We start from the raw sequence: 13590 nt of genomic DNA on the forward strand, positions 1-13590 counted from the left end.
GGTTGACCTTCCTCCCCACCCCGCCCCCCATTCACTCTTCTCTGTGACACCAGTCTTGGAAGTATTCCATGCGTGATAAATATGGTGGCAAACAAAGAACCTTCACCCTCACTGTAATCTATGTATGCGCTTGGAATGGAACAACCTTCCCTTTCTCAAATCAATCATTGGGCACCATCGCAACTTTCTATTGTCATCCTGACACATGATGTCACACAATTGCCGGAGGGACTGGAAAATGACAGAGGGAAACATCTCCAGCCAGGTGGCCTCCAGATGTGCTCGATCCGTACAACTACAGTGTTCCTGAGTGGACTACATCTGGAAGGAGAACAAGTTGGAGAAGGCTGCAGGCCAAGCCTCGGGGTCTGGAGGGCGGGAATGTCCAAACTGTAGCCAGGAACTCCCTGGGAGAGGGCCAAAATGCTTATGATCTCGCTCGGAAGATGGGGAGTGGTGAAATAGAACAGAATAGAATTCTTTATTGGCCAAGTGTGAGTGGACACACAAGGAATTTGTCTTGGTGTATATGCTCTCAGTGTACATAAAAGAAAAGATACCTTCATCAAGGTACAACACTTACAACCCTTAATGATAGTCACAGGGTACAAATTTAACACTTAATTTTTTTTCCAGTGTTGGAGCATTCACAACTTCTGAAGGCAAGTCGTTCCACTTATTAATTGTTCTAACTGTCAGGAAATTTCTCCTTAGTTCTAAGTTGCTTCTTTCTTTGATCAGTTTCCACCCATTGCTTCTTGTTCTACCCTCAGGTGCTTTGGAGAACAGCCCGACTCCCTCTTCTTTGTGGCAGCCCCTGAGATATTGGAACACTGCTATCATGTCTCCCCTAGTCCTTCTTTTCATCAAACTAGACATACCCAGTTCCTGCAACTGTTCTTCATATGTTTTAGCCTCCAGTCCCCTAATCATCTTTGTTGCTCTTCTCTGCAATCTTTCCAGAATCCAGAGACCAAAACTATATGCAATATTCTAAGTGTGGCCTTACCAAGGCATTATAAAGTGTTATTAACACTTCACGTGATCTTGATTCTGTCCCTCTGTTTATGCAGTCTAGAACTGTGGCTTTTTTGGCAGTGGCTGCACACTGCTGGCTCATATTTAAATGGTTGTCCACTAGGACTCCAATATCCTTCTCACAGTTACTACTATTGAGCGAAGTACCACATATACTGTATTGTGCGTTTTGTTTTTCTTGCCTAAATGTAGAAAATTACTTTTTTCACCATTGAATTTCATTTTGTTAGCTAGTGCCCAATGTTCAAGTCTGTCAAGATCCTTCTGTATCTTGAGCCTATCTTCTGGAGTGTTGGCTATTCCTGCCAGTTTGGTGTCATCTGCAAATTTGATGAGTTCCCCATCTATCCCCTCGTCCAAGTCATTGATGAAGATGTTGAAGAGTACTGGGCCTAAAACAGAGCCTTGGGGTACTCCACTGCATACTTCCCTCCATGTGGATGTAGTTCCGTTGAGGACTACATGATACAACACTTAATGATAGTCATAGGCTACAAATAAGCAATCAGGAAACAATATCAGCATAAATCGTAAGGATACAAGCAACAAAGTTACAGTCATAAGTGGAAGGAGACGGGTGATGGGAACAATGAGAAGATTGATAGTAGTGCAGATTTAGTAAATAGTTTGACGGGGTTGGAGAAGGAGAAGCATTCAAACCCAGGCGTTGAACAAATTATTTAGAATAATCGAATAACAGAGTTGGAAGGGGGACTTAGAGGTCTTCTAGTCCAACCCCCTGCTCAGGAAGGAAACCCTGTAACCATTGAAGACAAATGGTTCTTAAAAACCTCCCGTGTTGGAGCACCCACAACTTCTCGAGTCTGATTGACTGTTCTAATCCTCAAGAAATCTCTCCTTAGTTCTAGGTTCCTTCTCTCCTTGCTAAGTTTCCATCTGTTGTTTCTTGTCTTGCCTTCAGGTGCTTTGGAGAATAGCTCGGCTCCCTCTTCTTTGTGGCAGCCCCTTCCAGATATTGGAAGACTGCTATCCTGTCACCCCTAGTCCTTCTTTTCACTAGACTAGATATATCCATAAGTAACTTTGAGGAAACTCAGTCCTCAGAGTTTTCTTTTGTTGAGGGTGTTACTTGGAATCCTGACACTCTGCACTCTTTCTAGAGTTTTCGGGGTGCCTTTTTCCCCCATTAAGATAAAGCAAGGGACCAGATTTCTACACTGATGGCAGCTTCAGAAAGAGAAGCAGACTGAGATTTCAAAACAATTTGTCTGCCCCCCAATACACATAGACATTTTTTTTTCTTTTTCCATTTTTTTTAAAGAAAAGGCATTCCTGAAGTTCTTGGTCTAGTATCTTGGATACCAAGGACCTCTCACGCTTGTCAAAAAACGCCCCCCCCCAACCTGCTACAACAATTACTGGGGGATTGGGAAAGGAGGAGGGGGAATCACCCATGAGCACTAAATCAAATGATTGAGTTATAGCTATTGAGGAGACAAAGAGCAACTATAATACAAAACAATGCCCTGGCCCCAGCTTGCTTGCCTTCTTTCTTTCTTTCTTTCTTTCCTTCCTTCCTTCCTTTCTCTCTCTCCCCCTCTCCCTCTCTTTCTCTCTCTCTCTCCCTCTCTCTTTCCCTTCCCTTTCTTTCTTTCTTTCTTTCTTTTTCTTTCTTTCTTTCCTTCCTTCCTTCCTTTCTTTCTCTCTCTCCCCCTCTCCCTCTCTTTCTTTCTTTCTTTCTCTCTCTCTCTCCCTCTCTCTTTCCCTTCCTTCTTTCTTTCTCTTTCTTTCTTTCTTTTTCTTTCTTTCTTTCTCTCTCTCTCTCCCTCTCTCTTTCCCTTCCTTCCTTCTTTCTTTCTTTCTTTCCTTCCTTCGTTCCTTCCTGTCTCTCCCCCTCTCCCTCTTTCTTTCTTTCTTTCTTTCTCTTTCTTTCTCTCTCTCTCTCCCTCTCTCTTTCCCTTCCTTCCTTCTTTCTTTCTTTCCTTCCTTCCTTCCTTCCTTCCTTTCTCTCTCTCCCCCTCTCGCTCTCTTTCTTTCTTTCTCTTTCTTTCTTTCTCTCTCTCCCTCTCTCTTTCCCTTCCTTCTTTCTTTCTTTCTTTCTTTCTTTTTTGAAATAGTTCAAGCCTCATTTCCTATAATGGGAAATGTCGAGGGTCCTTCATTCTTGTGGAGTGAAGTGTTATTGGTCTAAAAGGCGTGTTTCTTTAATGAAATGCATTTGCGTTTAAGCAAACGCACCGCTCTGCCAGCAATAATTGACACCTGATGTCAAGCCAAGATAGGATTAGTTTGATATCGACCGGGATCCACCCAGTCACTGTGGATTTTGGGGGTTTTTTTTGTTTGTCTGTTTGTTCTTTAACATACTAAGGCTTAGTATGTTTATTTACATAAACGCAGCCCATTGTAGTTTATTTAGTAAAGCGGACTTAGGCAAAATATGGATTAGGACAATACTTGTAAGCTCTTTCCCTTCCTCCCATCTTTATATCAGGGGTCACCAACCTTTCGGACTTCAGGGATCACTAAATTCATAATTTTAAATCCCGTGGACCACTAATATGATCTGCTTAATGACCGGCTGGGTGGGCGTGGCTAGGTGGTCCTGTGACTGGGTGGGCATGGCCAACTCGGTATCACTCACATCAAGGGGTGTCTTGATGGTCTCTACTCACCCCTCCCTCCCAGCCACTCCATGCCTCCCTGCTCGGGCTCCTTAGGGCCCCAACAGGAAGCAGTTGTTGGAACTAAGCAGCCACCATGAGAGAGAGTTGGCAAAACAGCTCAGTTCAAATTGGATCTGACCGAGAAGGAGGCTCAGCAGAAGCATCTCACTGAGGACTAGGAGCATAGCTTTCCAAGCAGAGGGAAGACCTGCGGGAGAGCAAGGCCAGGTACAGGTGCCTGGAAGCTCAGCGGGCTGAGATGGTCAGCCAATTCCAGGCTATGATACAGTCCCATTGGAACAAGGTCTTCCGGCTCTTCACTACCAGTGGCACTTCCCTTCAGCCTTCACCCAAATCCCCACACCAGGAGGCTGAAACAGACCCCAAGTCAGAATTTCTGCGCCCCCTCCGACCCACACAACAAGACCCCAAAGGCAGAGACTCTCTGCAACAACACAACGGTTCATTGCACGTATCCAGTCCAGGAGCTATAGTTTGAGGACCCCTGATTTAGTGCAATATAAAAATTCCAAATAATTTTTCTGCGGACCACCAAAATTTTCTCATGGACCACCAGTTGGTGGCCGCTGCTTTATATGGTTTACAATTCCTTCTTTTTCTCAAATTTTATATGCAGATGAAAATTCACTTACGTCCTTTCTTAAAAGCCTATAGTTTTGAAGTTACAGGTTATCCTCAATTTACAATAGCCATAGCAATAGCACTTAGACCAGTGATGAAATCCAATTTTTTTTTACTACCAGTTCTGTGGCCGTGGCTTGGTGGGCATGGTGTGGTGTGGTGTGGCTTGGTGAGCGTGGCAGGGGAAGGATACTGCAAAATCTCCATTCCCTCCTCACTCCTGGAGGAAGGCTATTGCAAAATCTCCATTCCTATCCCACTCCTGGGGGAAGGCTATTGCAAAATCTCCATTCCCACCCCACTCCAGGGGGAAAATACTGCAAAATCCTCATTCCCACCCCACTCTGGGACCAGCCAGAGGTGGCATTTGCCAATTCTCCGAACTACTCAAAATTTCCGCTATCAATTCTCCAGCACCACTCAGAACCGGCTGGATTTCACCCCTGACTTAGACGTATATACCATTTCACAGGGCTTTCGAGCCCTCTGTAAGCGGTTTACAGAGTCGGCCTATGCCCCCCACCCATCCATTTGGGTCCTTGTTTTACCGACCTCAGAAGGATGGAAGGCTGAGTCAACCTTGAGCCTGGTAAGACTCGAACTGCCAAACTGCTGGCAGTCAGCAGAATTAGCATTCTGTTGTGGTTGTAAGTTGAGGACTTATAAGTTGAGCATACAAAACCTTTGCTAGACCAATTCTCTAATACAGCTCATCTGTCTGGAACCCGCACTGCATATCAGACATTAATACAATCGAGAGAGTCCAGAGTTATTTCACAAGAAGAGTCCTCCACTCCTCTGCTCGCAACAAAATACCTTATGCCACCAGACTCCAAATGTTGGGCTTAGACAACTTAGAACTATGCTGCCTTCGGTCTGACCTAAGCATAGTGCACAAAATTATCTGCTACAATGTCCTACCTGTCAATGACTACTTCAGCTTCAACCACAATAATACACAAGCACACAATAGATACAAATTCAAGGTAAACCGCTTCAAACTCGATTGCAGAAGATATGACTTCAGCAACAGAACGGTCAATGCCTGGAATGTACTACCTGACTCTGTAGTTTCTTCCCCAAACCCCCAAAACTTAAACCTTAGATGGTCTACCATGCACCTCACCCAATGGTGGAATCCAATTTTTTTTTACTACCAGCTCTGTGGGCGTGGCTTGGTGGGTGTGGTGTGACTTGGGCGTGGCTTGGTGGGCGTGGCAGGGGAAGGATAGTGCAAAATCTCCATTCCCACCCCACTCCAGGGGAAGGACACTGCAAAATCCCCATTCCCTCCCCAGTCTTGGGGGAAGGATATTGCAAAATCTCCATTCCCACCCCACGCTGGGGCCAGCCAGAGGTGGTATTTGCCAGTTCTCCGAACTACTCAAAATTTCCGCTACCGGTTCTCCGAACTGCTTAAAATTTCCGCTACCGGTTCTACCGGAACCTGTCAGAACCTGCTGGATTTCACCCCTGACCTCAACCCCTTCCTAAGAGGTCCATAAGAGCACCAACGTGTCTACCGTCTTATTCGTATCCATTTCCTGTATTCATAATAATCAAGTCTGTACTCATATCTGTTACGTTATACATGCTTGACAAAATAAATAAATAAAATGTATACCGGCCGTTTCTAGAACCACAAATCAACAACAAAAACCAAAATCAAAGTTTCATATTCCCCCCCACCACCTTATTTCTCCCCACCCCCCACTTTCTGGATGAGAGATTTCCCAAAGAAAGGCGAGCAGACGTTGCCCTTTTAAAAAGGGAAAGATCCTGATTCCCACCAGAAATGGACAGAGGCAAAAGACCCTCTGGCCACCAGACTCAACTACAATTGAAAAACAGCCAAATCTTTGTTCCTTCCTGGTCACCAAGTAGGAAGAACGCCTAAAGGGAGAGAAAATCCTTTCTTCCCCCCCCCCCCCCTTTTTTTTTTTTGCAGAAATCTGCCGTTCCAGACCCTCTTCAGACAAGCATCCACTGCCCTGCGTTTCCAATCCCTAATGTTGTGTGTATGTCTTTCTCTTTCTCTCTCTCTCTCTCTCTCTCTCTCTCTGTGTGTGTATGTGTGTGTTTAAGTTGTTTGTAGCTGGCCGAGATCCCAGGCCGTTTGGCCAAGCGCACGTTGTACAATCTAGCAGCAAAAAAAAAATAAAAAAAAATTTAACACACTCAATGGAGTTTTATACATTACTCAGGATAAATTATGACCCTTGGCAAAATCCCATTTTAGCTATTCCCCGGGAATGCAAATGAAAGTCCAAGTCCAACAGTTTGCAGGGCATTGACAGAAAAAAGGACCGCCTGGGTTTGAAAACACAAAACCCCAAAGAATTTTTTTTTAAAAAAAAAAGTCCAATCAAATTGAATAATTAAGCCTGTCCTTTTCCAAGACAAAAGGGGAACAAGATTCGTATTTCTGCCCCCCCCCCCCAGCATGAGGGTGAGAAAGAGAGGCAGAGAAAGAGGGGGAGAGAGATAGCAAAAGAGGAAGAGCAAAAGAGAAAGAGGGAAAGACAGAGGAGGGAGAGAAAGAAACAGAGAGAGAGAGAGAGAGAAAGGAGAGAGAGAAAGCAAGAGAAGAGAGGAAGAGAGAGAAAGGAAGGAAGAGAGAGAAAGGAGAAAAAGAGGGAGAGAGAGACAGAGAGAGATAGCAAAAGAGAAAGAAGGAAAGACAGAGGAGAGAGAGAAAGAAACAGAGAGAGAGAGAAAAGAGAGAGAAAGGAGAGAGAAGAGAGGAGAGGAGACACAGAAAGAGAGAGAGAAAAAGAGAGAAAGAGAAATGAAAAGAGAGAAAGAGAAGAGAGAGAAAGAGTAAGAGTAAGAGTAAGGGAGGAAGGGGGAGGGGAGGGAAAGAGAAGAGAGGAAAGAAGAGGACAAGGAGAAAGAAACAGAGAGAGAGAAAGGAGAGAGAGAAAGAAGAGAGAGATATGACTTCAGCAACAGAACGGTCAATGCCTGGAATGTACTACCTGACTCTGTAGTTTCTTCCCAAACCCCAAAACTTAAACCTTAGATGGTCTACCATGCACCTCACCCAATGGTGGAATCCAATTTTTTACTACCAGCTCTGTGGGCGTGGCTTGGTGGGTGTGGTGTGACTTGGGCGTGGCTTGGTGGGCGTGGCAGGGAAGGATAGTGCAAAATCTCCATTCCACCCCACTCCAGGGAAGGACACTGCAAAATCCCCATTCCCTCCCCAGTCTTGGGGGAAGGATATTGCAAAATCTCCATTCCCACCCCACGCTGGGGCCAGCCAGAGGTGGTATTTGCCAGTTCTCCGAACTACTCAAAATTTCCGCTACCGGTTCTCCGAACTGCTTAAAATTTCCGCTACCGGTTCTACCGGAACCTGTCAGGACCTGCTGGATTTCACCCTGACCTCAACCCCTTCCTAAGAGGTCCATAAGAGCACCAACGTGTCTACCGTCTTATTCGTATCCATTTCCTGTATTCATAATAATCAAGTCTGTACTCATATCTGTTACGTTATACATGCTTGACAAAATAAATAAATAAAATGTATACCGGCCGTTTCTAGAACCACAAATCAACAACAAAAACCAAAATCAAAGTTTCATATTCCCCCCCACCCCCTCATTCCTCCCCCCCCCCCCCTTTCTGGATGAGAGATTTCCCAAAGAAAGGCGAGCAGACGTTGCCCTTTTAAAAAGGGAAAGATCCTGATTCCCACCAGAAATGGACAGAGGCAAAAGACCCTCTGGCCACCAGACTCAACTACAATTGAAAAACAGCCAAATCTTTGTTCCTTCCTGGTCACCAAGTAGGAAGAACGCCTAAAGGGAGAGAAAATCCTTTCTTCCCCCTTTTTTTTTTTTTTTTGCAGAAATCTGCCGTTCAGACCCTCTTCAGACAAGCATCCACTGCCCTGCGTTTCCAATCCCTAATGTTGTGTGTATGTCTTTCTCTTTCTCTCTCTCTCTCTCTCTCTCTCTCTCTGTGTGTGTATGTGTGTGTTTAAGTTGTTTGTAGCTGGCCGAGATCCCAGGCCGTTTGGCCAAGCGCACGTTGTACAATCTAGCAGCAAAAAAAAAATAAAAAAAAATTTAACACACTCAATGGAGTTTTATACATTACTCAGGATAAATTATGACCCTTGGCAAAATCCCATTTTAGCTATTCCCCGGGAATGCAAATGAAAGTCCAAGTCCAACAGTTTGCAGGGCATTGACAGAAAAAAGGACCGCCTGGGTTTGAAAACACAAAACCCCAAAGAATTTTTTTTTAAAAAAAAAAGTCCAATCAAATTGAATAATTAAGCCTGTCCTTTTCCAAGACAAAAGGGGAACAAGATTCGTATTTCTGCCCCCAGCATGAGGGTGAGAAAGAGAGGCAGAGAAAGAGGGGGAGAGAGATAGCAAAAGAGGAAGAGCAAAAGAGAAAGAGGGAAAGACAGAGGAGGAGAGAAAGAAACAGAGAGAGAGAGAGAGAAAGGAGAGAGAAAGAAGAGAGAGAGAAAGAGAGAGAAAGGAAGGAAGAGAGAAAGGAGAAAGAGGGAGAGAGAGACAGAGAGATAGCAAAAGAGAAAGAAGGAAAGACAGAGAGAGAGAGAAAGAAACAGAGAGAGAGAGAAAGAGAGAGAGAGAGAGAGAGAGAGGAGACACAGAAAGAGAGAGAGAAAGAGAGAAAGAGAAATGAAAAGAGAGAAAGAGAAAGAGAGAGAAAGAGTAAGAGTAAGAGTAAGGGAGGAAGGGGAGGGGAGGGAAAGAAGAGAGGGAAAGAAGAGGACAAGGAGAAAGAAACAGAGAGAGAGAAAGGAGAGAGAGAAAGAAGAGAGAGAAAGCAAGAGAAGAGAGGAAGAGAGAGAAAGAGAGAGAGTAAGGGACGAAAAGGGGGAGGGGAAAGAAAGAGGGAAAGACAGAGGAAAAGGAGAAAGAAACAGAGAGGGAGAGGGGGAAAAGAAGAGAGAGAAAGCAAGAGAAGAGAGGAAGAGAGAGAGAAAGGGAGGAAGAGAGAGAGAGAAAAAAGAAGGGGGGGAGAGAGAGAGGTTTTCTTTACTTTAAAAAAACAGTTAAAACACCTTCAAAATATCCCCATATATGTAATAACAATAAGATAGGTAGAAAAAAAAGTAAGCAATGATTTGGTTGGCTCTATGTATTTGAAAAAAAAGAGTGGGGTGTGTGTGTGGGAATAAATTTGGCAACTTCGTGTCCTTTGTTTGGCTGTCTGCATTTTGCTTTCTTTGAGGGCAGGGTATTAATTTGCCCGCAATCAATTGATTTGCTTTCCGATTTGCACCAGAGGCACAAAGCTTTTCCCTTAACAATGGAGAGTCCAAATTATCCTTCTCGGGGAGCTACTGGAGGCGAATGCAAAATGAGCCCGAATGAAAAGGTGGCTGGAATATTTTGGCACAGCCGGTATATCTAGGGAGAAGAAGTTGACCCCTCTTTGAAAGTTTCTAAAGGGTGTTATGAACTCTACCGGTAGGGTTGAGGGTTCCCCCCCTCCCCATTAACCCAAAGATTTTTTTAAAAAAAAAATAATTAACAGGAAAGACGAACGAATGGAAAATGCAATGCCAGAATTTTATAACTGGGTTTCGGTTGGCAGAAACCACGATTGACTGGGGGCTAAGTTCACATTGAATTGCGTGGGAGAACAAACACCATGTTTGTTTGCAAGCTACAATCCCTCCCTTTTCCCCAATCCCGTCTGGACAAGCTATGGATTTGCAGCCATCGTTAAGGAATCTCTCCAGTTCCAACCTTACAAAATCAACTGGAAAAAAGATGGGTGATGCAAGGAACATGCTTTGAGGCTAACTATTTTGCTGACCTGGAAAAGGATCCTCAAAAGTACTTACGACCACAAGTGACTTAACGGTCACAATTCAGTCCCAAATTACTGCTGGCTAAGCGAGACAATTAAGGGAGTTTTGCCCCGTTTTACGACCTTTCTTGCCACGGTTGTTAAGCGAACGATTGCAGTCGTTGAGTGAATTCCCCAATAGATTTTGCTTGTCAGAAGGTCGCAAAAGGGGATCACGTGACCCCGGGACACTGCAACCGTCATAAACACGAGTCAGTTGCCAAGCGTTTGAATTTGGTTTGTGTGACTGTGAGGTTCCGCAATGGTCATAAGTCTGAAAAACAGTCATAAATCAGGGGTTTTAAAGTACTGTTGTAACGTCAAACGGTCAGTAAATGAACTGATTTAAGTCGAGGGTTACCTGTACTTTGGAAACCCTTAAAAAAACAATTCCACTTGAAACATTTCTTAACCACCCAACTCCTTTCTAAGGCAAAGCTGTGTACCCCAAGTTTGGAACACCCCCAGCCTGTGGGTGGATGGCTATTCCACAGTTCACTTCCCCCAAAGGAAAACACACAGCTGGTGAACAGTTCGATCGATTTGATTTCCATCTGTTTCCTCTAACTAAATTGGAACACTAGCATTGTTTTTTTTTTTTAAAGATAATCCTCAAGTTTTTTTGGATCACTTTTGGATGCGCAAGCCAATTTCAAGGCATTTAGGGAGTTGGTGCGTTTTGGTTTCAACCTTTCATTCACAGAATAGAGAGAAAAGGAGAGACTTTTCTCCCATCCCAAGTCTAAGGGAGCAGGTCAGTTTAAAAAAAATTAAAAAATAAAAATAGGATTGATGCATCCAAAATCAAGTCATCCAGGTCACAGGTTGTCCCAAAAGATGCTTTTTCAGGTGACAACTGGACTTTCTTTGTTTTTCTTTTTCTTTTGAAGATCTTTGGCTTCTCACCCAAGAAGCTTCTTTTCAAAAGAAAAAAAAAACAAGAAAGTCCAGATGCCTCCTGAAAAAAGCACCTTTTGGGACACCCGAAAATCTCAAAGGCTCCCAAAACGGGGGAAAAAAAGTCAAACTCCCACCTGGGCTACCCTTCCAGCGCTCCTATTCGCACCACACGCTTTGCAAAAGGACCAACCGGCCGCGTTCACACGATACGCTGAATTTAAGCTTAATATGAACCGCAATGAGTCGGTTAAAAGGGGGAGAGAATTCAGGCGCGATACAAACCCAGCTTCCCGCACACACACACACACCCGCCAGACTCGTTTAAGGACCAATGGCGCGTTGCAACTGCGAGTAGACCCTTTCGGGGTGTCGTGTGAACCCCCCCCCCCCAAACCACGAGAGAGTCCCACGGCGGGCACAACTCGGCGACAAAGAGATGGGGGACGGACGGACTCGGGAACCCAGCTTCTCCTCCCTACCCCCACCCGCCAGACTCGTTTAAGGACCAATGGCGCGTTGCAACTGCGAGTAGACCCTTTCGGGGTGTCGCGTGAAACCCCCCCCCAACCACGAGAGAGTCCCACGGCGGGCACAACTCGGCGACAAAGAGAGGGGACGGACGGACTCGGGAACCCAGCTTCTCCTCCCTACCCCCACCCGCCAGACTCGTTTAAGGACCAATGGCGCGTTGCAACTGCGAGTAGACCCTTTCGGGGTGTCGTGTGAAACCCCCCCCCCAACCACGAGAGAGTCCCACGGCGGGCACAACTCGGCGACAAAGAGAGGGGACGGACGGACTCGGGAACCCAGCTTCTCCTCCCTACCCCCACCCGCCAGACTCGTTTAAGGACCAATGGCGCGTTGCAACTGCGAGTAGACCCTTTCGGGGTGTCGTGTGAACCCCCCAAACCACGAGAGAGTCCCACGGCGGGCACAACTCGGCGACAAAAGAGATGGGGGGTGGAGTTGGGACGGACTCGAGAAAGCCTCGCCCAAACCGTATATAAGACACGGGTTCAAATCCCGGTCGTCCGATGATGGGAATTGTAGTCCCCGCGCGCCTGCGGAACGCGCTGCCCCAGGAGCATTACCGGAGGCATCTGGATTCCCTTCCCGGAGAGGCAGACGGCCAGGCTTACCAGCTGTAAAGTGCAGAGGAAGATCAAAGTGCAGCGCCCGGTACAACATCCCATCTTGGCTTCTTGGAAGAGGGGACCGACCGACCGACCCGCGCGGATTTCACCGAGCTGAGCCCGAAAGAGCCGCCACCATCGCTCGGCTCCGGCGTTCGGCTCGGCTGGGGAAAGAGAAGGGGGAAAAGAACCGGAGGAACGGCGGCCGCAGCGAGACTCTGGGCTCTTTTTTTTCCCCCCTCCTGGCTGTCTTCTTCCCAGGGAACAGCCGGGGCTGCGCTGCGCTGCGCTCCGCTAAACAGCTGCTGCTGGTGACGCTTTAGGGAAAGAGCTCCGCTCGCAAACTCTGCCTCGGATGAAAAGGGAGGGAGGGAAGGGAGGGGTGGGTAGGTGGGCGAGCGCTTCTTAAAAGGGCGACGCCGGCTACAGGTGGGCCTCCCGCCCGAGAGAAGAGATTAGGAACGGAAGGGAACCTTGGAGGTCATCTAGTCAAAGCTCCTCCTGCTCAGGAAAAAGAGACCTGTACGAGGGGTTTGAACCGTCCAACTGGCGACCTTCCTGATGGACAAGCTCAGCGTCTTAGCCACTTAATGCACCTAACCAGAGGTGGGGTTTCAAATTTTTTTACTACCCGTTCTTTGGGTGTGGCTTGGTGGGCGTGGCTTGGTGGGCGTGGCAGGGTAAGGATACTGTTAAAATCTTTATTCCCTTCACACTCCAGGGGAAGGATATTGTAAAATCTCCATTCCCACCCCACTCCAGGGGAAAGATACTGTAAAATCTCCGTTCCCTCTCCACTCCTGGGGGAAGGATACTGTAAAATCTCCATTCCCACCACACTCCAGGGGAAGGTACTGCAAAATCCCCATTTCCTCCCGATCAGCTGAGACTCGGGAGGCAGAGAATAGATGGGGGCCGGCCCAGTCAGAATTTTTACTACCGGTTCTCCAAACTACTCAAAATTTCCGCTACCGGTTCTCTAGAACCGGTCAGAACCTGCTGAAACCCACCTCTGCATCTAACAGATTAACAAGGGACTTTGGAGGTCATCTAGTCCAACCCACTTCCCTTCCCCCCCCCAAGCAGGAGACCCTACAGTGTAGGTCCTACACCATTTCTTTGCCCTATGCACGGTCACTCATGCTCTCGTTACCTCTCGTCTGGACTACTGCAATGCTCTCTACATGGGGCTCCCCTTGAAGAGCACCCGGAGACTTCAGCTAGTCCAGAAAGCGGCTGCGCGGGTTATTGAGGGAGCGGTTCGGAGCTCCCACATAACACCTATCCTGCGCAGACTGCACTGGCTACCTGTTGTTTTCCGGGTGCGCTTCAAGGTATTGGTTACCACCTTTAAAGCGCTCCATGGCTTAGGACCGGGCTACTTACAGGACCGTCTATTGCCGGCTTCT

At 46.6% G+C, this 13590-nt stretch overlaps 1 protein-coding gene across 2 annotated transcripts in view; it reads right to left on the reverse strand.

Annotated features, from left to right (window-relative positions):
- NKAIN4 (sodium/potassium transporting ATPase interacting 4) overlaps positions 1-12591 on the reverse strand; it is a 217547-nt gene extending 204956 nt beyond the window's left edge. The window contains exon 1 of one of the 2 annotated variants that reach the window (XM_058174290.1): positions 12188-12591. In XM_058174290.1, the coding sequence (XP_058030273.1) occupies positions 12188-12241 (54 nt within the window). In that variant the 5' untranslated portion in view covers positions 12242-12591. The remainder of the gene's footprint in view (positions 1-12187) is intronic. The other variant, XM_058174289.1, reaches the window with a different exon arrangement.
- Positions 12592-13590: the final 999 nt, after the last annotated feature.

Source organism: Ahaetulla prasina, chromosome 3, assembly GCF_028640845.1.
Source record: "Ahaetulla prasina isolate Xishuangbanna chromosome 3, ASM2864084v1, whole genome shotgun sequence".
In the NCBI taxonomy this organism is placed as follows: domain Eukaryota; kingdom Metazoa; phylum Chordata; class Lepidosauria; order Squamata; family Colubridae; genus Ahaetulla; species Ahaetulla prasina.